Below are 24,983 nucleotides of genomic sequence, written 5' to 3'. Positions count from 1 at the left end.
ATGGTGTAGGACTAGCAACTCAGAGGTCATGGGTTTAATCCCCACTGTGGAAGCGTTCTTTAGATCTCCCTCAAAGACACCAAGTACTGGTTCTAGGCCCAGGAAACAGACTCAAGAGCATTTCAATAAGCCTCTGGCTTTTGATGCAATCAGGCTCAAATAAATAGGTTTCAACTGAAGTTTAAAAGAAATTCGCCATGCAGTTTAAAAGGATCAGAAAACAAAAAAGGTTTGAAAAGTCTCATTCTCTACTTGCATGAATAAGGGCTATTATTCTGCCAAAACTAGTTGCAGCTGAAATTTATTCCTATATGATTATAATACACAAAATATCATTCATTCACCCATCATTTAAAGAAGAATTAAAACACAAGCTTTGAAAGGTATGTAAGTTCATATGGACTGATGAGTGCAAAGCTCAATGACTTCCACCTTGTGGGGTCATCAAAAGTCCTGTACCTTAAAATATCATAACTATAGTTGTTTTTCAGCTGCACACATATTTATCAAATCATGTTCCATTAAAAAATATCCCATTTATATTATAACTTGTTAAAATATTTGTCATGAATATTTCTCTTGTAGGACTCAGCCCTATATGGTTTTTGACTGAATGATAAATAGGAGACTTAAATGGAAATCAGTCTTTCAAACAAACATAAATTAAACTGACATCACTGTTATGTTTTGCAGTTTATTAAATCGATGATTACAAAATGCTTAGAATCACACAGATTAAGTATACAGGTATAACAATAGATGGCACGTAATATGTATACAAGAAACAAACATTAACACAGTCTAAAATTCAACAATAATAATAATGTTTTTGTTCAACTTATACTAGATTCAATAATAACAAGCTAACATACATGAAAACATTAACAGATAAATAAGCTAACATACATACATTATATCGCTTAACAGAAAAAAATTAACATTTCTAAAAGTTCAATTTTACAGGTTTGTATCTATTTTTTAACATTTATTAATACCATTCAAGACTGCCACATTATGTGACATATAAAAAACATTATTTTATTGGGTTTATTTTTTTCTCTCAACTTTGTAGAAATAAATAGCTAACATGAATCAACACAATATATACGGATTTGATAGATTCCCTTTAAATCCATAGTATTGTGTACCTCATTTCTTTCATAACTTTACTGATAAATACCAGTAGTTACATTTCTATTTGACATTTTCGATGTGGAAAACCTATCATTATGCAGGAGTCATGCCATACCAAATAAAATATAAATGTGTAAGATAAACTGTGTCCACTTTAGTTCACTGGACAAAGAAATAAGTATTGTGCGACACAGATAAAGGGAACAAGCAAATTCGTTGAATTGATATCCCCTGCCAATATGCTTTTGGACACAAAAGTTTTCTGGATGGATGGACAACACCCTTTTACCTCAATGTGTGACCTTGACCTAAGCCCCTAAGATTATGGGTGTTGAATGTGGAGCACCCCAGATGATTGAGAATAACTATGGCAAGTTTCATGGCTCTGGCTCATGTGTTAATGGAGATAAAGCTGTAAGCTTATATTAAAAAGCATTTTTTCAAGATACAAAGGGCCATAACTCCGTTATTACCAGATGGTGTACAATGCCATTTGGCATGCATCATCCTCTTATCCATATATATATACTTGTACCAAGTTTCAATGAAAACCACCAAAGCTCTTCCAAGATATGGCTCCGGACGGAGGGACAACGCCAGAACAATATCCTCCCGCCTATGGCGGGGGATAACAAATAGGTATGTATCAGTCCTTTGTAACTCTTGCGGCATATAGTGGTGAGCAGTTCACATGTTATTCATATGTCAGGATATGCAAAAATACCAAGTTTACCACTATGACCTTGGAGCAATCGGTTGTTGCATGAAGCATGTTGACTTAATATGATTGATGATAATACATGCAAATCTATTTCAAACCCATAATCTTCAACAAAGTTAAAATAGTCGGACACCAAATATCCTGCACAAACAAACATGTTTACATTCACACACACACACACACAACAGGGATGTATATGCCCTTCTGACATTATCATGTCGGAAACACTTCATCAAAGGATAATTGATTGTATCACACATTAATTCAATCTGCTACATCATCGGGTTGGGGGGGGGGGGGAGAGAGTACCTCCTCCACACCCAATTAAAGAGGTTCACATATGGCCCTGTGATACATCACACCTGTTGGGTCCTTCAGGTTGCCACAGGGAACTGTGAGCCACGCCCCTTTGGTGACATCAAACAGAGAGCAGCTGTCCTCATATGGCAGGATCTCATTCTGTAACATACAGTTGTGTCGTGTTCTGAGAAAACTGGGCATAATGTATGTGCGTAAAGTGTCATCCCAGATTAGCCTGTGCAGTCCGCACAGACTAATCAGGGACAACACTTTCCGCTTGTATGGTATTTTTCGTTAAAAGGAAGTCTCTTGTACAGGAAAATCCAGTTCAGGCGAAAAGTGTCGTCCCAGATTAGCCTGTGCAGACTGCAAAGGCTAATCTGGGGCGACACATTACGCACATGCATTATGCCCATTTTTCTCAGAACGTGACTAAATTTACAATCATCAGCAGTAACCAATGGTTAACAAGTATGGCAGCATACCAATAGCACTGACCATTAATAATCAAAAGACAACTAAATAAGGAAGTGGATAACTTTCAGTAAATGGCCTCCTTCCAAAGGTGGTAAAGATTGCTTTATGTGAAAAAATTTGTTAACCCTCTTAACACTTTACCACTCAGATACACACTTTGATGTGTTTGTAGTCCCTAAGAAAATTTATTTAAACTTAATATCCTTTTTAAATTTGAGTTTTAAAGGCTTCATTAATGACCCTAAAAAACTGATGAGCAGCAAAATGCATCCTGAACAGATTGCCACTTGCTCTTGGCTTTATGGTGGTTGCACATAGCCATTTTAATTTCGATTCTGAGCAGGAAAAGGTTATGTAATGGTTATGTGATATCTCCTAAAGGTATTACTTACCAGAAGTAAAGAAAACCACTTGTATCTGCAAAGTCAGTACAGCTGTCAAGCTTAGTGATTTGTGAGAAATACCTTGTTTTGATCAAGATGCACGGGTTTCTGATTGGACTCCCACACCTGCATGCCTTCCTTGAGTATGATACTGGATATCCATACACGCTCACCCTCGAACCGATTCCCTGTAGAATGCAACATGCAATTACCATTAGATAAAACTACTGCAGTGCGGGCATTGCAAACATTTATGGTCATAATTTCACAACTTCTAGGAAGCACTAGATTCAAACAATATTAATGTGTAAAGCACACTCACATAAGAACAATCAATAAACAATCACAAAAGTAAGTCACAAACGTGTTTAATAAACCTAGTCAACTAGAAATAATTATGTTCCCGGTCAATTATAGCAAGCTGTTTGTTACAAAAAGATGGCAAAAATCATGTCATATCAGCATAATTAACCTTGAATTGTTTTGTACTTCATTACAATTTATGCAATTTGTTATGAATGCTGTAAGCATGTCTTAGTAATGCAACAACTTTGATTTGCCAGAATAAGTTCAATGAAGTAAGAAATAAAAAATGTTTATTGGTCAAAACATTATGATCATAGTTGTTTTCACTATGCAAATAATATTTTTCCTCTTATGTCAGTTTAAACATTTTATTTGTGCAAGAGTGTATCAAAAGCCTTATGTGCTATTCAGATGCTTTGGAGTATGATTTCTTGATAAAAACAACACTTTGTTTCAAAGAATGCTTTCAAAACAGGTTTTGAACCTAAGACATTCAGGTCTCTAGGTAGACATCATATCAAACACAAACTTATGTTCAAACTAGTAAGCACAAAAGCAAACAAGTCGATACTGGCCTGATTCAGCTTTATAGATAAACATTAAAACAATGTCACTTGCTTTTTAAGAAGTCCTGCACAGCATCTTCCTTGTCCTTGGTTTCCATGGTTACAAGATAACCATGGTACTGATGGCAGTACATGTTGGCCGCATCAGAGGTCATGTGGTTTGTGGAGGTCAAGAAGCAAAATGATCCCACATTGGAAGCAGTAAACAGTCGTGGACAACTGGATACTTTGGAACCAGTCTCTGAAAATGATTTAGTATTGGACAATTTAAATAAAGATATAGAGTCTACACATTGTTTAAAAAGAAGTCTTTGACAATAGTTAATGGATAAAAAAATAGTCGCATTACCTATTAGGATTATGAATCAAATGTGTTTTTTATTAGATAAGTGAAAAAAAACTCTTTTGGTGTTATAAACCTATATAGATAAATCTAAGAAACAACAGAAGTTAAAACAAAAATTTGTTTGTAGTTTTATTTTTGTGTGAAGAAAATCATAGTGTTTTATAAACAATAATTGGTAGCTCATTACTGATATCCGATAATTACTATTTTAAAATCATTTGCAAATTATCTTACCTTTATAAACTCTCGAAGCCCTTTTTAAAAATGTTCTGGGTTCGTCCATTTGGCTTCTTCTGTCATGACTGCTCACAGATCTCTTTCTCAAACCATTCCTTCTGTTAGGCATGCTAACTTGTCTAGGCATCATATCAGATCTAATGAGAGCCATCATATCAGGTCTACTTGGAGACACTATATCAGGTCTACTGGGAGGCATTATATCCGGTCTACTGGGAGCAATTATATCAGGTCTACTGGGAGCCATTATGTTTGGTCTTCTACTACTAACCATTCTACTACTTCCAACCATTCTAGGTATAATGAAAGCCATTTTAATGGGTCCCCTGGAAGCCATTTTAATGGGTCTCCTGGGAGGCATTATATCAGGCCTGTTGGGAGCCATTATAAAAGGTCTACTGGGAGCCATTACAACAGGTCTACTGGGAGCCATTATATCAGGTCTACTGGAAGCTATTATATCTGGATTACTTGGAGCCATTACGACAGATGTTCTTGTAGGCATTATAAGAGGTCTACTGGTAGGCATTATATCAGGTCTCTTTCTTCTACCCTGCCTTCTTCTGGCTCTCTTTCTACTATGTCTATATCTATGTCTCTTTCCTAAACCAGGCCTTCTCAGTGGTCTACGTGGTCTACTTCCAGGTCTCCTTTTTCTAACACGTCTTTTTCCTTTTATAGGAGTACTTCCAGATTTCTTAAGCATTCCAGGCCTATTTCCAGGTCTATTAGCTATACCAGGCCTATGTCCAGGTCTCTTAGCTATACCAGGCCTATGTGCAGGTCTATTAGCTATACCAGGCCTATTTCCAGGTCTCTTAGGTATACCAGGCCTATTTCTAGGTCTCTTAGCTATACCAGGCCTTCTCAGTGGTCTACGTGGTCTACTTCCAGGTCTCCTTTTCCTAACAGGTCTTTTTCCTTTTATAGGAGTACTTCCAGATTTCTTAAGCATTCCAGGCCTATTTCCAGGTCTATTAGCTATACCAGGCCTATGTCCAGGTCTCTTAGCTATACCAGGCCTATGTCCAGGTCTCTTAGCTATACCAGGCCTATGTGCAGGTCTATTAGCTATACCAGGCCTATTTCCAGGTCTCTTAGGTATACCAGGCCTATCTCTAGGTCTCTTAGCTATATCAGGCCTTCTCAGTGGTCTACGTGGTCTACTTCCAGGTCTCCTTTTCCTAACAGGTCTTTTTCCTTTTATAGGAGTACTTCCAGATTTCTTAAGCATTCCAGGCCTATTTCCAGGTCTATTAGCTATACCAGGCCTATGTCCAGGTCTCTTAGCTATACCTGGCCTATGTCCAGGTCTCTTAGCTATACCAGGCCTATGTGCAGGTCTATTAGCTATACCAGGCCTATTTCCAGGTCTCTTAGGTATACCAGGCCTATTTCTAGGTCTCTTAGCTATACCAGGCCTTCTCAGTGGTCTACGTGGTCTACTTCCAGGTCTCCTTTTCCTAACAGGTCTTTTTCCTTTTATAGGCCTATGTCCAGGTCTCTTAGCTATACCAGGCCTATGTGCAGGTCTCCTTTTCCTAACAGGTCTTTTTCCTTTTATAGGCCTATGTCCAGGTCTCTTAGCTATACCAGGCCTATGTGCAGGTCTATTAGCTATACCAGGCCTATTTCCAGGTCTCTTAGGTATACCAGGCCTATTTCTAGGTCTCTTAGCTATACCAGGCCTTCTCAGTGGTCTACGTGGTCTACTTCCAGGTCTCCATTTCCTAACAGGTCTTTTTCCTTTTATAGGAGTACTTCCAGATTTCTTAAGCATTCCAGGCCTATTTCCAGGTCTATTAGCTATACCAGGCCTATGTCCAGGTCTCTTAGCTATACCAGGCCTATGTCCAGGTCTCTTAGCTATACCAGGCCTATGTGCAGGTCTATTAGCTATACCAGGCCTATTTCCAGGTCTCTTAGGTATACCAGGCCTATCTCTAGGTCTCTTAGCTATATCAGGCCTTCTCAGTGGTCTACGTGGTCTACTTCCAGGTCTCCTTTTCCTAACAGGTCTTTTTCCTTTTATAGGAGTACTTCCAGATTTCTTAAGCATTCCAGGCCTATTTCCAGGTCTATTAGCTATACCAGGCCTATGTCCAGGTCTCTTAGCTATACCTGGCCTATGTCCAGGTCTCTTAGCTATACCAGGCCTATGTGCAGGTCTATTAGCTATACCAGGCCTATTTCCAGGTCTCTTAGGTATACCAGGCCTATTTCTAGGTCTCTTAGCTATACCAGGCCTTCTCAGTGGTCTACGTGGTCTACTTCCAGGTCTCCTTTTCCTAACAGGTCTTTTTCCTTTTATAGGCCTATGTCCAGGTCTCTTAGCTATACCAGGCCTATGTGCAGGTCTCCTTTTCCTAACAGGTCTTTTTCCTTTTATAGGCCTATGTCCAGGTCTCTTAGCTATACCAGGCCTATGTGCAGGTCTATTAGCTATACCAGGCCTATTTCCAGGTCTCTTAGGTATACCAGGCCTATTTCTAGGTCTCTTAGCTATACCAGGCCTTCTCAGTGGTCTACGTGGTCTACTTCCAGGTCTCCTTTTCCTAACAGGTCTTTTTCCTTTTATAGGCCTATGTCCAGGTCTCTTAGCTATACCAGGCCTATGTGCAGGTCTCCTTTTCCTAACAGGTCTTTTTCCTTTTATAGGCCTATGTCCAGGTCTCTTAGCTATACCAGGCCTATGTGCAGGTCTATTAGCTATACCAGGCCTATTTCCAGGTCTCTTAGGTATACCAGGCCTATTTCTAGGTCTCTTAGCTATACCAGGCCTTCTCAGTGGTCTACGTGGTCTACTTCCAGGTCTCCTTTTCCTAACAGGTCTTGTTCCTTTTATAGGAGTACTTCCAGATTTCTTAAGCATTCCAGGCCTATTTCCAGGTCTATTAGCTATACCAGGCCTATGTCCAGGTCTCTTAGCTATACCAGGCCTATGTCCAGGTCTCTTAGCTATACCAGGCCTATGTGCAGGTCTATTAGCTATACCAGGCCTATTTCCAGGTCTCTTAGGTATACCAGGCCTATCTCTAGGTCTCTTAGCTATATCAGGCCTTCTCAGTGGTCTACGTGGTCTACTTCCAGGTCTCCTTTTCCTAACAGGTCTTTTTCCTTTTATAGGAGTACTTCCAGATTTCTTAAGCATTCCAGGCCTATTTCCAGGTCTATTAGCTATACCAGGCCTATGCCCAGGTCTCTTAGCTATACCTGGCCTATGTCCAGGTCTCTTAGCTATACCAGGCCTATGTGCAGGTCTATTAGCTATACCAGGCCTATTTCCAGGTCTCTTAGGTATACCAGGCCTATTTCTAGGTCTCTTAGCTATACCAGGCCTTCTCAGTGGTCTACGTGGTCTACTTCCAGGTCTCCTTTTCCTAACAGGTCTTTTTCCTTTTATAGGCCTATGTCCAGGTCTCTTAGCTATACCAGGCCTATGTGCAGGTCTCCTTTTCCTAACAGGTCTTTTTCCTTTTATAGGCCTATGTCCAGGTCTCTTAGCTATACCAGGCCTATGTGCAGGTCTATTAGCTATACCAGGCCTATTTCCAGGTCTCTTAGGTATACCAGGCCTATTTCTAGGTCTCTTAGCTATACCAGGCCTTCTCAGTGGTCTACGTGGTCTACTTCCAGGTCTCCTTTTCCTAACAGGTCTTTTTCCTTTTATAGGAGTACTTCCAGATTTCTTAAGCATTCCAGGCCTATTTCCAGGTCTATTAGCTATACCAGGCCTATGTCCAGGTCTCTTAGCTATACCAGGCCTATGTCCAGGTCTCTTAGCTATACCAGGCCTATGTGCAGGTCTATTAGCTATACCAGGCCTATTTCCAGGTCTCTTAGGTATACCAGGCCTATCTCTAGGTCTCTTAGCTATATCAGGCCTTCTCAGTGGTCTACGTGGTCTACTTCCAGGTCTCCTTTTCCTAACAGGTCTTTTTCCTTTTATAGGAGTACTTCCAGATTTCTTAAGCATTCCAGGCCTATTTCCAGGTCTATTAGCTATACCAGGCCTATGTCCAGGTCTCTTAGCTATACCTGGCCTATGTCCAGGTCTCTTAGCTATACCAGGCCTATGTGCAGGTCTATTAGCTATACCAGGCCTATTTCCAGGTCTCTTAGGTATACCAGGCCTATTTCTAGGTCTCTTAGCTATACCAGGCCTTCTCAGTGGTCTACGTGGTCTACTTCCAGGTCTCCTTTTCCTAACAGGTCTTTTTCCTTTTATAGGCCTATGTCCAGGTCTCTTAGCTATACCAGGCCTATGTGCAGGTCTCCTTTTCCTAACAGGTCTTTTTCCTTTTATAGGCCTATGTCCAGGTCTCTTAGCTATACCAGGCCTATGTGCAGGTCTATTAGCTATACCAGGCCTATTTCCAGGTCTCTTAGGTATACCAGGCCTATTTCTAGGTCTCTTAGCTATACCAGGCCTTCTCAGTGGTCTACGTGGTCTACTTCCAGGTCTCCTTTTCCTAACAGGTCTTTTTCCTTTTATAGGCCTATGTCCAGGTCTCTTAGCTATACCAGGCCTATGTGCAGGTCTCCTTTTCCTAACAGGTCTTTTTCCTTTTATAGGCCTATGTGCAGGTCTATTAGCTATACCAGGCCTATTTCCAGGTCTCTTAGGTATACCAGGCCTATTTCTAGGTCTCTTAGCTATACCAGGCCTTCTCAGTGGTCTACGTGGTCTACTTCCAGGTCTCCTTTTCCTAACAGGTCTTTTTCCTTTTATAGGCCTATGTCCAGGTCTCTTAGCTATACCAGGCCTATGTGCAGGTCTCCTTTTCCTAACAGGTCTTTTTCCTTTTATAGGCCTATGTCCAGGTCTCTTAGCTATACCAGGCCTATGTGCAGGTCTATTAGCTATACCAGGCCTATTTCCAGGTCTCTTAGGTATACCAGGCCTATTTCTAGGTCTCTTAGCTATACCAGGCCTTCTCAGTGGTCTACGTGGTCTACTTCCAGGTCTCCTTTTCCCAACAGGTCTTTTTCCTTTTATAGGCCTATGTCCAGGTCTCTTAGCTATACCAGGCCTATGTGCAGGTCTCCTTTTCCTAACAGGTCTTTTTCCTTTTATAGGCCTATGTCCAGGTCTCTTAGCTATACCAGGCCTATGTCCAGGTCTCTTAGCTATACCTGGCCTATGTCCAGGTCTCTTAGCTATACCAGGCCTATGTGCAGGTCTATTAGCTATACCAGGCCTATTTCCAGGTCTCTTAGGTATACCAGGCCTATTTCTAGGTCTCTTAGCTATACCAGGCCTTCTCAGTGGTCTACGTGGTCTACTTCCAGGTCTCCTTTTCCTAACAGGTCTTTTTCCTTTTATAGGCCTATGTCCAGGTCTCTTAGCTATACCAGGCCTATGTGCAGGTCTCCTTTTCCTAACAGGTCTTTTTCCTTTTATAGGCCTATGTCCAGGTCTCTTAGCTATACCAGGCCTATTTCCAGGTCTCTTAGGTATACCAGGCCTATTTCTAGGTCTCTTAGCTATACCAGGCCTATTTCTAGGTCTCTTAGCTATACCAGGCCTTCTCAGTGGTCTACGTGGTCTACTTCCAGGTCTCCTTTTCCTAACAGGTCTTTTTCCTTTTATAGGCCTATGTCCAGGTCTCTTAGCTATACCAGGCCTATGTGCAGGTCTCCTTTTCCTAACAGGTCTTTTTCCTTTTATAGGCCTATGTGCAGGTCTATTAGCTAAATCAGGCGTATTTCCAGGTCTCTTAGGTATACCAGGCCTATTTCTAGGTCTCTTAGCTATACCAGGCCTTCTCAGTGGTCTACGTGGTCTACTTCCAGGTCTCCTTTTCCTAACAGGTCTTTTTCCTTTTATAGGAGTACTTCCAGATTTCTTAAGCATTCCAGGCCTATTTCCAGGTCTATTAGCTATACCAGGCCTATGTCCAGGTCTCTTAGCTATACCAGGCCCATGTCCAGGTCTCTTAGCTATACCAGGCCTATGTGCAGGTCTATTAGCTATACCAGGCCTATTTCCAGGTCTCTTAGCTATACCAGGCCTATATATATTTGATATTTTTATTCCAGGGATATTTTTGTTGGACTTCCTGTTTTTTTTCTTCAATATCTTATATTGCAGTTTTGCAAATTTCTTTGATAAATTTACATTTTTCTTCATAGTTTTTGTGAGATTAGCCACCGTCTTTTTCTTCTTTCTTTGTGCCTGCAATACCATTAAAACACTTGATGACATGTTAACACTCTCATAGACATGCAGATTTATTTATAGTTCAGTTCACTGTAACACAGTCGTATGTGAATTTGGAATATGACATTGAACTGTCCATGGGCATCTTTTTGTTTATTTTCTCAAACAGATCGATTAATTCCATGTTGGTTATGTTTGTATGTAAAATTATGTCTATACTTTTAGCAAAAAATTTTTTTTTCCCATGACTTTATCATTTAGAGTCATTGTAAAGTAAAAACTGAGAACAGCAATCAGTCAAGGGAAATGGCCAAAGTGATAGTTGTTGATGAGTGACTGCTATGCTCGGATAAGCATTGTTTAGATGGTTGGTCAGTTGATAGTATTGCCGTGTCGTTACCCCACCTAGTTGTCAGCACACAATTTAAAACAAAGGCTCATTGCTGATAACTAGGCCACAGCACAATAACATAAATAATTTCTATTAAATAACACAGAATAATGTCTTATAAATTTGTATCATTTCATTACTATGTTTTCACCGAATCTATGACTTTATCAATGATAGAATTGTTGTTTACTCATGAATGTTGTTCATTCAGTAAATCCAAGAGTTCATATTACATTCATTGGGATGTATTTTTAAGTGAAGATTTTCATGTGTCATTGACGTCACCTCCAAACAAATATAAAAGCAGATTTACTGTCATAAACCAAAGTACAGTATAACTGTATAGTTTTAATTCAAAGAAAAAGACACCAAAATCTTGTTAAAAAAATGTTTAAAAATATTAAGTTTGTTATAAAAGTCGCAATACAAGGTATATTTTTCCTTAACAGACGATCACTAATCCTGTTATCACCTTCTTATAACAACACTCGCCAGCTTAGTGTTTTTAACACTTTATCAGCGATAAAGATCTATAGACTTTGTCACGCTCTCATTCTTAGTCGTTATGAATGCAGCTGATAATTGCTTCTAATACACAATCTTGTTGTTGCGTGCACCTGTTTCGTTGGTGGTCTTAACTTTTAAGACTCCAAACAACTGACGTGTGACCATTGTTTTCAGGTGCAAACATGACTTTCAGAGTGAACTAAACTGCCCGTTGGCCGTTATAAACAATTGACCGTTATTCTCAAATATAATATACTGTGAAACCATTATTATTTGTCAGACATTAATTTTCGTCTTTTTCATCCTTCGACCAATGGACGAATTCAAGATCCTAACGAACAATCATGTCCCATATTTGAAACAAATAAGACTGAATTACCGTAGGCATGAGGCATTTAAATCCAGCGTAATCCACGCATATACACAGGGCTCGAAATTAACACTTGCACACTCGCAAAATGCGAGTAAAAAAAGAATGCAAGGTAAGTTATAAGCCGCTAGTATTTTTTGCAAGTAAAGAAATAGTGAAAAAAAACGAGTTATATTGCTAAATGCGTTCGACGGCATGAACGCTAAACCCTAGGTCAATTTTTTGAACGTCCGAATACCCATATGCAGAAGCGTGCCCCTTGTTTGTAGACTTGTATACTTATAGTACAGATACCCAGATGGTATTGATACAAAGAACATGAAACAGTCAACTATTCACACTCAAGTTAAATCCGGTTTTGACACAAAGGGGTGTACATTATACAGTGTACTGACAACTGACATTTCCTGTAAAACGCGAATGCAATAAGGCTGTATCGAATGCATCGACTTCTTTTAGGTAGAATAGTGTTGATAAGCGCTAATTGTTAACAACTTTATTACCCATTGTGTGTATTGTGTTTTTCAGGGGTGTTGCAGATTATACAGCCAACACGCGGCGAATCCAGATTAAAGACAATACTATTAAAAATATAAGGGACAGTTATTATCACCTGAAATAACAGACTTGTTAATTGGCATATGCCAAACAAGGCCCACCTCCTGCAAGTGACTACCAAGTGTCATCCCTCTTTCCCCAGCACGAATTTTTCGCAACCGCGTATTACATGTATTACAAACATTACAAAAAAATCGGACGCTTTTTTTTCAAAACCAGAAATGGACAAATTTAAGTGCTGATGAAATAGTCATTTTTTTTAAAAAGGACGAAATTTCGTGCTGACGAAAATAAATGGTTTCACAGTAGTGAATTTTATCGGGGAAATCCAGACTGACCATTGTCTGCAATTGACCATTATTCACAAGTGACCATTAGGTCAGTTTTGACTGTATTTATCATTATTTTAAACTGTATTTGAGCACAAATGGACACATTTTTTGTTTTATTTTGGAGGTTCCCAAAAAACACAAGTGAGCATCCAATTTTGTAGTAAACAAGAGCTGTCTCCATAGGTAAACATATGCCCCCGATAAACGCTTTGATTGAAATTAATATGAGCATTTTTCAAAACCTAAACGCATTTTTCGAAAACTAAACGCAGACCCTAAGTTCAAGGTCAAAGTCAAAGGGGTCAAAATGTGTGTGCGTATGGAAAGGCTTTGTCAATATACATTGTACACATGCATACTAAATATGCATGTCACATCTTAAGCGACATAGAAGTTATGAGCATTTTTCGAAACCTAAACGCAAAGTGTGACGGACAGACGGATGGCCAGACGGACAGACAGACAGACAGTGCGATCACTATATGCCCTCCTTCGGGGACATAAAAATACTACTAACATGCATTTATATATGTAAGTGCATATCTTGATAACAATAATTTGTCAAAATCAATAAATTCAACAAGTTATAAATTCAACAAGTAAAACTGGATATACTATACTACATTAAAAAAACAGAGTGTAACCCAAAATGGATGTTTTATTCCTAGTTAACATAATAGTTTGTTCTGTTCAGTTACAGTGGGCTAATCAAGTTATGATCAAAAGGAAATCTACATGAAGATGTCCATGCCACAAAGGTATTTTGTGCAGGCCTGTACCCTTAACAACTGTTATCTAAATATTAAACAACATAGTTGTGTCACAGATTCGGAAATAAATTTGATGGGTTCGCAATTTTACTGACGCTGATTTTCCTATTGTCTGTCATTTTTACACGAAAAAAATCTTGAGAAGTGCCCTATCATTTTCGCTAAGTGCCCATTCAACTTTGAAAGCAACCATTGTTTTTTATCTATGGGGCAGTAATCCCATCAGAGAAAAAAATATCCCGATCTCATTTGCCTTAAATTCTTTTTATCAACGACACTTACACCAAATTTAAATGCGCATAACGCACATACTTATAATAAAATATACGCGGGCGAAGCATGTCGTAACTGAGGTCTCTATGGCAACGCGTTTCAATCGCGCTTTATGGAATTCATGCATTGTTAGCTTAAATAGACCCTTTCAGTTATTGACTGTTTTTAATTATCTCCCTTGTGTGACGACATTCGCGGATTATCGAGTGTATCGATTGTAAACGAGAACAGAGATCTTGTTTGAAAATGTTTTTTGTCAATGATGTTAATAGACTGAACATATGCACAAAAAGGTTTGTACTTGTTAATTATGTATTGTTTTCTTATGAAATTTTGATATTCAGTTTATACTGCTGATAAAGCAGCAGTGGTATTGTTCATCAGAGAACGTGATTGGAAGACTTAATACTGAAAATCCCACAAAACAAAACAACTACAAGCCGTATTTCTTTCTTAAAGTAAGACTTTTAAAAATGATGTTTCAAAAATAATGAAACATACATTTATTTGATCACAATTATAAGTGGTGGGGATATTGTTGTTGTTCATCAGCGATCGAATGTGTAAGAGGTGCATTTAATAAATTGTAAAACAAAGCCCTAAAAAGCGGAATACATAACAATTGTTAAATTGTGTCATTTTCATTTCCATTAAATGAATTTTAGTTTTGTTTCCATTGAAAGACAATATTAATAATTTTAAGCATACAAATGGAACAGTGGTGTGGATAGTTTTTATTTTTCATCAGCGATCGAAAGTGCATTTCAATTATAAAACAAAGCCCTTACAGGCGGAATGCATTACAATTTTTCTAATGATGTGGTGATTTTCTTTCCCATTGAGTGGATTTTCGTTTCGTTTACATTGAATGACAATATTAACAAAATAACTGTATATCATCCGACCAGAACCCACTGATAATATGCACATCTCCTCTTGGTAGTGAATTAAGCTTCCCATAAAGATTCATTGAATTCCAGTCATTAGTTGCTGAGAAATAGCCTGGACAAAAATTGTGCACAGACGGACAGACAGAGAGACAGACGCACAGACGGACAGACGAAGCGGCGACTATATGCTCCCCCCCAAAATAAATCTTGGGGCAGCATAATAAATTTTAGCATACATACGGAAAAAAACTCTGCATATTATGCAAATTGAACTGTCTTTGCATGTATATTGAAATATCTTTACTAGTGATAAAAATCTAGCATTTTATGATCAATAAATCTATTTAATTTATTTAACGCAAGTATTGTTTACCCTATTGTGATTGCTTGTTTTCGTGATGGTGTTTAGTACACTGCATTAACGGGCTTGAAATCTATACACGTAATAGCGGACTTAACATTTGTCTGTACCCGTTAAATACCTCAATTGCAAAGCAGTTACATTCCACAATATGTTAAATGTATATATGGTTATTAAACATTGTATTATTATGATTAAACTGGCTAATATTTTATACACTAGTTCCTGTAAATCCATTTCCAATAATTTCTTCATTTTGTTTTAATGTTAAATATTTTAGTGAAGCAACTGTTCAGTATTTTGGCTTTAAAATTTGGCTCAAATGACTGCTTAATATTCCAAGGGGGATGACATGGGGGTATCATAAATTGTGTTTAATTACCAGACAGTAGGCTGCAACATGCGGTTTATGCAGGGACCCAAGCATAGGTCCCTGGGTTTATGACACCTTGTTTTAATTGTCTGGACAGTATCCGATCATAACGAGATAATCGGGTTGTGATGAACAAAGGTGCAATTAAAACACCGGGATAAACATGCTGCAACAAAGAGTGTCAACATTGGTGTGAACAACTAAATCAAACAATTACATTAATCAAGAGAATTTATTTATGTGTAACAAGGTAAGTTTTTTGACAAATAAAGGTTCAAATTAGGTACAATATGTTGCGTATATAAAATCGATCTATTTTTTGTTTGTTTTCAGCATTATTTGTTTTCGTTCGTCAAATTTAATTTATTCTGAAACAAGGGCTGTTTGTAAAACATGCATGCCCCCCATATGGGCTGTCCGTTGTAGTGGCAGCCATTGTGTGAATACGTTTTTTGTCACTGTGACCTTGACCTTTGACCTAGTGACCTGAAAATCAATAGGGGTCATCTGCGAGTCATGATCAATGTACCTATGAAGTGTTTTGATCCTAGGCAAAAGCGTTCTTGAGTTATCATCTGGAAACAATTTTACTGTTTCGGGTCACCGTGACCTTGACCTTTGACGTAGTGACCTGAAAATCAATATGGGTCATCTGTGAGTCATGATCAATGTACCTATGAAGTTTCATGATCCTAGGCGTAAGCGTTCTTGAGTTATCTTCCGGAAACCATCAATCTATTTCCGGTCACTGTGACCTTGACCTTTGACCTAGTGACCTCAAAATCAATAGGGGTCATCTGCCAGTCATGATCAATCTACCCATGAAGTTTCATAATCCTAGGCATATGCATTCTTGAGTTATCATCCAAAAAACCAATTTACCATTTCGGGTCACCGTGACCTTGACCTTTGACCTAGTGACCTCAAAATCAATAGGGGTCATCTGCGAGTCATGATCAATCTACCCATGAAGTTTCATGATCCTAGGCATATGCGTTCTTGAGTTATCATCCGAAAACCATTTTACTATTATGGGTCACCGTGACCTTGACCTTTGACCTAGTGACCTCAAAATCTATAGGGGTCATCTGCGAGTCATGATCAATGTACCTATGAAATTTCATAATCCTAGGAGTATGCATTCTTGAGTTATTATCCAAAAATCATTTTACTATTTCGGGTCACCGTGACCTTGACCTTTGACCTTGTGACCTCAAAATCAATAGGGGTCATCTGCGAGTCATGATCAATCTACCTATGAAGTTTCATGATCCTAGGCATATGCGTTCTTGAGTTATCATCCGGAAACCATTTTACTATTTCGGGTCACCGTTACCTTGACCTTTGACCTAGTGACCTCAAAATCAATAGGGGTCATCTGCGAGTCATGATCAATGTATGAACCTATGAAGTTTCATGATCCTAGGCCCAAGCGTTCTTGAGTTATCATCCGGAAACCACCTGGTGGACGGACTGACCAACCTACAGACCGACCGACATGTGCAAAGCAATATACCCCCTCTTCTTCGAAGGGGGGCATAATAAGTTCAATTTATGAGAATTTTAACCAAACAATGGTCGCGAAGAAGTTTCAAGTATGGAGATTTTTGTCGTAACCACATACCAAGCTCTTGCATTGTGTTCTACTCCCGAGTTCGTTGTTAGTAAAAACAAATAATAACAACAATATCATCGTTTCAAAAATGCATTTCCTTGCATGCAAATGTTTTATTCAGACATAACTAGAACAATTTTATTTGATCTTTATTACCTTTTTCATGCTAAATATCATGAAAAACAATGATTTTGTCAACCTTCCCTTTAGGCTCTTATATGAATTCCAACTCGTTTTGCCAACCAGTGGGCGGAGTCTAAACTTTGCAGGTGGAGTGAATTGACATTTCAATTCCCATTTTCAATGGTAAAGGTCATGTTCCAAAGTGGTAAAAAGCACTCAAATCATATGCCAATAATCAATACCATTAAAATATAAACGCTCGGCGCTTTTTCAATATTTGGCATTTTAATAAAATATTTACGTTTAAAGTTTAGTGGTAACAGAATGGGATTTGTCTTAACTGCGTCACACAGGGTTATTGAACGGAATGTTTAATGTATTTTCACGCTCTAACGTACTAAAATGAAATATGCGAAAAGCGATAGCTTTAATAGGCGTCAATAACAAATAAAATATTTGTGCAATTTACGCATAAATAGTGCGAGAAACATTGATATTATCAGCGACACTGTTCAATATTCCCTCTGGCGGATTTTGTATCATCTTATTACGTCACATCCGGCTAAGGGACACAACACGTATACTAGTGAATGAGAATAACTGAAAGGGTCTATATAAAGTCTGTGATAATAAGTTTGTATAATATGTAAATTTCATTGACTTTTGCCAACAAACTAATGGGGAATGAAGAAAATCCACGAACTTCTGCAACACCCATCGTATAAAATATGCTGCTTTAAAAAAAGTTTATCATCTGTAAACATCAAAGTAATCGATTGTGTTGATATTGTCAATCCGCCATCCTGGAAGTAAGTTGTTTTCTTGCATTGTGGGTTAGGATTGGCTTATACAATTTCAAAATTTTCATTTTTAATAGCCTTTAAACTGGAGGTTAATTTCTTGTGAAAAAAATGTCAGCAGACAATAAAGCATGAAAATACTCATAAATTAACGAGTTTATGCTTTTTAGAAACACTATTTGAACAACTATAAAAGAGGAAATATTTTATAACAACATATCAATGTATGATTAAAAATAATATTGACCTGTTTATGTCGCTTTTTATCAGAAAAAAAAAGGTTACTGTTTGAAAACTTTGTAATAAACGAACTGCATCTTGTGTCAAAGTTATATCAAGGGATTCCACACCACCTCTATACCACGCCTCAAAAGAACCCAATACTCAACAAGAAAATAGCATATATACACGTGAATTTTTTTTTATAGATGCAGTCAAGTTATTTTTGCTTCTTTTGACTTTTTCTGAAAAATTTCTGACACTTTTTTCAGCCTTCAAGAAGTTTGTATATGGCAAATTATTTTAGATACTTGTCAATCGGCAAAAACATACATGTTTTAACAAGATTATAAATAAATATAAATTTTAGAAATACAACTTCAATATTTTCTAACCTTTAACATTTCCCTTTTCACCTGTTGCAACCTAGCCTTCACTTGGTTAAGCTGCCTTTGAACCAGCCCCGTTTGACCAAGTTTGGTCATCTGAAAAAATATCCATGTAGTTCTGTGAGTAAAAAGTATAAACCCTTTGTATTCTACATGAAGAGGCAAATTAACATTACAACAATTTTCCAATTTTTACTTGCTAATATTCACTATCAAGTTTTTTTTTATAATTAAAATAAAAATTATGTTCATTTCTTTAATAGCCTTCATATGTCCTCTTTTACAGAAACTTTGAACAGGCAACTACTTCGATGATGCAAAAAATGTTTGTAATTATAATATATTTAAAAAATTAATAATTGGAGTGAAGTAGATCTTGATGGAAACTTGCACCCAGTCAGTCACTTTAAATATAACAACAGACAAATATTTGCTGACTTTGCTAAACAAAAAGATACTGCAAAGGAAAAGTTTTGTGTTATATTGTAAATGTTTGGAAATCAAATTCAAACGTGTTTATATTATATGACCAAGTGCTAGTAATTGTTTTCCACGAACACAAGAAGTATATTTTTGGCCCATAAAGTATTCTGAAAATGGTGTGGCACTTCTTGCTTGATCTTACAACATACATTTATCTGTAAGTCTTTCTGTGGTGCAAAACACTGTTGAAGGCTGGACAAAAAAAGTTCTTTAATAATAGCCAGATAATAAAAAATACATGTAAGTGTTCACTGTGAACTAAACCTTGAAGCAACCAACATAATTGTTTCAAACACATTGAATGGCTTGCATGTTTACTTGTGCTCATTTATTATGATATCCAAAGTATGCACAAGAAAGTCATGTGCCACTCTCAAAAATATACTTTTACTATATCCCTTTAAGAAATGTTTTATGCGAGCGACATATTTTTGAAAGCGAGAAGTTGGCTTTATATGATAATCACTTGGAAAAATTATTTTGAAATCTCATTATGCAAACAAACTTATGAGCCGACCATGAAATGCCCCCTCAACACCGCCACCAACCAGCCCACACAAACATGGATAGGGATAACAATATGTCACATGTACATCTGCCAATCTCATGGCGGGGCAAAGCAAAAACTATCGACAGTACGGATTCAGTATCCTCCCCTTCAAATCTCATTAGCAGGGGTAAAATGCATTATAAGTTTGTAGTTGAAACATACAGAGATCAGACGTTTTTTCCTACTTCTGAAATTTGATTGTCTTACCCTCCGAAGCTGTCCATGTACTCTTTTCAAGTCTGCTTTTACATTTCTAAGCTGATTTTTCAGCACCAATACGTGCCTTCGATTTAATCCAGATTTCTGTAAAATAGCATGTCTGGATTAATGTCAGTGTCCAAATTTCAACCAAATATTTTAAAGTAATGTTTACCAAATGGTAACTGGCAAAAGGTGCCTTGACCAGATTATTAAAAAAACATGTATTTCTCCACGTTTTTGAATTATAAAATGTGTTTGATTAAAACTAGCTTCTTTCTGCTCAGGAAAATCAAAATTATGTGGGAAACACAAAAAAATAATAAGCAATGAAATATGAATAAGTGGTTTGCCTATTAATAACTATATATGCATAGGATGATTTTACCATGAATTATTTGACTTACAACATTTTTAACTGATTAATGTTTAGATATGCCCATGTTATTTTTCACAGATACACATCTCATCAGGACCTTTGATACAGGGTGGTCATCAGAAACTGATCGCTGATCAAATTTAATATATCACATAATAGAATGATTTTGTTTTTTAAAGATGCCCCAGTACTGTTACTGGTTTGATCACATAGGAACTTGCTAGACCCTTTGCAAAATTGCTATGGTAAATAGTTTTTGAAAACAGATTGTTTTGATTGATTATGACAGCCCATTTGTTATTAGTTTTTCAATTATTTTCGAAAACGAGACAACCATTATTATAGACAACCTACCTTACTTTGTATTAGGTTTCTCATGTTTTGAAGCTCTCTTCTATTGAACAAATAATGACCTTTTAGATTTGTTTTAACACTTTCAAAACGTGAATTATTCTTTGCCATGATGCGTTTGAAGATACGAAAGCTCTTCTGCAAAGTTTTCTTATTCAATTTCTTTCCAAATTTATGCTCTGCTTGGAAACGTTGCTTCATTTTCCTATTCGTCTTTCTGTACAATTGCTGTTGTTTTCTTTCCAACCTATTGCCAGATCTCTCCTGTTTTCTCAATAACTGAAACAGATGCAACAATTTGTTCAACTACTTTTGTTGGCTTTATAAAATGTTAATTTGACTTACAGTCGTATATTATCTGTTTAACCGTCTTAGATATGTCTTGACCGTGATTTCTTGCGATAATTGACCAATAGAATGTGCAAATGTTCAGTTTAAAGGCCATGTAAACTTGCAACAAGATTTTGTGATAATACCAAGAACCCTTGGAGAAAAATAGTCACCTAATTGTTGAAAGAACTTGTTAGAATAAAATTAAAGCTACCATAATTATCAACATAAAACAAGTTTTTGAACAATTGAATGAATTGAATGTTGTAAATACATTGTATCAATTTTCTTTAGACCAGAAATATGTTAAATGAAGATATTCGGCGATATAATTACGGTATGTCAATAATAAATTCATAATGTGTTTTCAACAATACCATGATAAATATTATTTTTTATGCCGCCGACGGTGGACATATTTATGATCGCACAGTCCGTGTGTCTGTCTGTCCGTCCATCTTTCCGTCACACTTTTGCGTTTAGGTTTCAAAAATTGCTCATAACTTCTATGTCGCTTCATATTTAACCTTCATATTTGGTATGCATATGTATATGGACAAGGCCTTTGTTATCTTGTTTAAACATGTCTTTGGGAAGATTGACAACTATTTCAAATAATTTGCCGCATACAGACTTCTTGGAGGCTGAAACAATTTCTCAGCAAAAGTAAAAAAAAGCAAAAATAACTTTAATGAACTCAACAGAAAGAATCATGTGTTTATATGGTATTTTCTTGTTGAGTCTTGGGTTGATTTTGAGTCACGGTATAGAGATCGTGGGGAATCCCTTGTAAAAACGATGGCAAAAGATTCAGTTCGTTATAGACAAGTTTTTACTCGGTCACCATTGTTTGCTGATCAAAAATGCGACAAAAGACATGTCAATATTGAAATTAATCATATATGTTCTTTAAAAATAGTTCCTTTTGTTCAAATAGCGTTTCTAAGTAGCACAAATCGTTTATTTATGAGTATTTTCCTTGCTACATCGTCAGTTGGCCTTTTTTACAAGAAATTAACCACCCATGAAATGTCAGTTTTAAGGTATTTGTAGCATGCAAATATTGATATTGTAACAGCCAATCAGAACCGCAACTCAAGAAAACACTTTACTTTCAAGATGGTCGTTAGACACTATGAACGCAATCGATTATTTTGATGTATACAGTCAATAAACATTTTGAAAAAAGCATCAAAGAACAAAGGTCTAAATTTATATTCAATATGATTAGTGGAAAAGTACTTATAAAATATTTGTGATCTTACATATCTTTATTAAAATTAGCCACACCTCATGATGAATTATAATAGATAAATATGTTAAAATACAGTCTAAATTCGAGATAATTTTCATGGCTGGTTACATTCTTTCAATCAAATACATAGTACTACAACAGTTTATGATAATAATTTATATAGAGGATATTTTTTTTTAAACTGTGTAAGATGTTTTATCATTTAATGATTGGCAATCATAGATATATTTGTTAACTTTAAGGGTATACACTTAGTAGCAATACTCCAGCTCACAGCTACTGATCCTACGATTCGCTGGAGTTGTAACTCATAAAGGCTTAAATTTTTCATGTAAACTCGCAATGGAAAATGCCAAAATGTTCAGAATTTGAAAATTTGAAAAAATTCTTTTTATTAAACCAAAACATTTAACCCCAAGGAAAAACTGCAAGGATTTATTGTGTGATTTGTGGAAACACATGAACCAATAAATATTTAGCAACAAGATCACAGTCATGGTTAAAATAATTATCATATTAAAAATTGATGGGTGATAAGTTGGTTCCTTTTTCCTAGTTCCTTATTTCTTATTCGAATAAGGAATATGGAACTGTTCCTTTTTTTCTTATTCACGCATAACATATTTGTTATAGGGTTTTAAAGAACAATAATGCAAACATTTCTAAAGTAAATCAAAACAAAATAGCTTGAATACATTTACTTTATGTATTACGTTACATATTCATGTTTCTTCTTCACGCTTGCATAGGATTTTTTGTCTAAAACAAACAGATATTTTCTAATTCGAAAACTAACTTTCATCAACAAAACCTTAAGCATATACTGTTATTTTACATGTATGTGATACAAAAAATCAATTGTGAACATTTAAACATGTTTGTTTTTATTTATAAATTAGTTCCTTATTCGAGACTGAATAAGGTAAAAGGAACAGTTCCTTTTCCTTATTCAAATCGAATATGGAACTGGCATTTTCTTACTTAAACATTAATGAAATTGATCCAAAATTAAAAACATATAAATGAACATATTATTTATATATTGGTTGCATATGTCAACTTCTAATGGTAATACATTTCTACTAAGTTTTATAAGTGAGGATTATCCAGTTCCTTATTAAGTGTGAATAAGGAATAAGGAACTGGTTCCTTATTCCTTATTTAAAATGAATAAGGAACTGGAATTTTCTTTCTAGAAATTGGAAGTCAAAATGAACCAACGAGACGAATAACTAAACGAAAATTATTGTAAATGTATGTTGGGTGTAACAAATACTAATTGCAGTACATTTCTACTTTGTTTAATTTAATAATAACATTGTTCCTTATTCGGTTTGAATAAGGAATAAGGAACTTATTCCTTATTCAAATCGAATTAGGAACTGGAATTCTCCTACTAAACAAAATATTTAAACGAACCAATAATTCAATGAAAATTATTGTAAATGTAGGTTGGTTATCAAAAAACATTTATTGCAGCACATCTCTATTAAGTTTCATTTAATGATAACATATAGTTCCTTTTTCGGATTGAAAAAAGAATAAGGAACTGGTTCCTTATTCCTTATTCAAATCGAATAAGGAACTGGCATTTTCCTACTAAACAAACTATTAAAATGAACCAAAGAGACCAATAAATCAATGAAAATCATTTTAAATATAGGTTGGGTATAAAAAACATTATGTGCAGTACATCTCTAATAAGTTTCATTTAATGATAACATAGTTCTTTATTCGTATTGAAAAAGGAATAAGAAACTGGTTGACGCATTGAAATCGCTTTGCATCCTTAATCATATCCCCCTGTAATTCTTAAGGTATAAGAACGGACTGGGATAGCTAAATCATGACTGGAATTCAGCTATGGGAAAGTCTTCTCTAGAAGTGAGGGTCAGCCACAACTTCAAGAACTGTTTCAGACATATAAATTAAAACAATCTTACATTAAAAATAGCCAATAATAAGGAATATATAGCTGTGCTATTCTAGAATGATCCGAATTTAAAAATCCGAAATTATGGCCTCTGAAAAAGGAATTGGCATAAAGTTAGTTCCTTATTCGGAAGCCTGTATTTCAGACAATCACTTTCGGATATGTTATATTTATGATGAAGTGTTGGTTATTTAAGCATGATTATGTTAAATGGACGTATTCTGTCACATTCCTTTTTATATTCTTTATATGTTTATGTAACTATACACGCTAAATACAAGTATTATGAAGAGGATAATTAAACAAGAGGGCCATGGTGGCCCTGGGTCGCTCACCTGAGTAGAAGTCATGTAAAGCAAGGGTTGTTAACTTTGTTTTGTGAAGAAAAAGGGTTTGTTGTTTTGGCCGATATATAAATATATGCGTTATAAGGAGTTGTTTGTGTTTGTTTATGCTTTTTACAATAGACATTTGCTTCCCATTGCAACAAATGTTTATTTTGGATAAAAATGATTTGAGGACAGTAATTAAATAATGAGCACAATCAGCAAAAGAAAATGGAACTTCATTTTTTTCACAATTTGAAGTGAAGCTTTGAGATAATTATATAAGCATCTCAGCATCTAAGGGTGTTATACGGGATGACTTTTTTTGCAAGAACAGCTTTAGATACAGAAAACAACTGTAATTTTTCAATAAATTTAGTGTTCATATAATTTGTTTTTTCATAATTCAATACAATATGTTGTTATCATATATCAAAGTATATTATGAGGAAGTAAATGAGTATAAGCATACAGGCCTCTTTCTATTTTGGGAAAAAGTACCTAGCAAAAATGGGATTTTTAGAGTCGCGAAATCTTTCAAATTGGGAAAAATTTTCATCAGCAAAAGCATTAT

General features: G+C 36.3%; 1 protein-coding gene and 2 long non-coding RNA genes across 41 annotated transcripts in view; 2 read left to right on the top strand and 1 right to left on the bottom strand.

Annotated features, from left to right (window-relative positions):
• Positions 1-2,006: 2,006 nt before the first annotated feature.
• The window catches only part of LOC127873833 (uncharacterized), a 433,898-nt gene continuing 410,921 nt past the window's right edge, over positions 2,007-24,983 (bottom strand). The window contains exons 19-32 of one of the 36 annotated variants that reach the window (XM_052417858.1): positions 20,569-20,844; positions 19,845-19,940; positions 18,611-18,700; positions 10,465-10,648; positions 9,637-9,711; positions 8,404-8,508; positions 7,669-7,857; positions 7,210-7,389; positions 6,208-6,396; positions 5,782-5,940; positions 4,468-5,253; positions 3,940-4,128; positions 3,097-3,203; positions 2,007-2,314 (exon numbers count right to left, since the gene is read on the bottom strand). In XM_052417858.1, coding sequence (XP_052273818.1) covers positions 2,180-2,314; positions 3,097-3,203; positions 3,940-4,128; positions 4,468-5,253; positions 5,782-5,940; positions 6,208-6,396; positions 7,210-7,389; positions 7,669-7,857; positions 8,404-8,508; positions 9,637-9,711; positions 10,465-10,648; positions 18,611-18,700; positions 19,845-19,940; positions 20,569-20,844 — 2,760 coding nt within the window. In that variant the 3' untranslated portion in view covers positions 2,007-2,179. The other 35 variants (XM_052417860.1, XM_052417859.1, XM_052417857.1 and 32 more) reach the window with 35 other exon arrangements.
• Positions 5,287-8,521, top strand: LOC127873837 (uncharacterized). 3 transcript variants are annotated; one of them, XR_008046405.1, is made up of 3 exons: positions 5,287-5,472; positions 7,699-7,857; positions 8,404-8,521. It is a non-coding gene; the product is annotated as an uncharacterized LOC127873837 (long non-coding RNA). The 3 variants fall into 3 exon arrangements; XR_008046403.1 differs by having other exon boundaries at positions 7,669-7,857; XR_008046404.1 differs by lacking the exon at positions 7,699-7,857 and adding an exon at positions 7,141-7,299.
• Positions 8,706-10,394, top strand: LOC127873840 (uncharacterized). 2 transcript variants are annotated; one of them, XR_008046409.1, is made up of 3 exons: positions 8,706-8,742; positions 9,058-9,186; positions 10,285-10,394. It is a non-coding gene; the product is annotated as an uncharacterized LOC127873840 (long non-coding RNA). The 2 variants fall into 2 exon arrangements; XR_008046408.1 differs by lacking the exon at positions 8,706-8,742 and adding an exon at positions 8,973-9,009.

The sequence above is a fragment of the Dreissena polymorpha genome, chromosome 3, assembly GCF_020536995.1.
Source record: "Dreissena polymorpha isolate Duluth1 chromosome 3, UMN_Dpol_1.0, whole genome shotgun sequence".
Lineage (NCBI taxonomy): Eukaryota > Metazoa > Mollusca > Bivalvia > Myida > Dreissenidae > Dreissena > Dreissena polymorpha.
The sequence above is the reverse complement of the archived record's forward strand: the minus strand, read 5'-3'. Positions and strand labels throughout refer to the sequence as shown.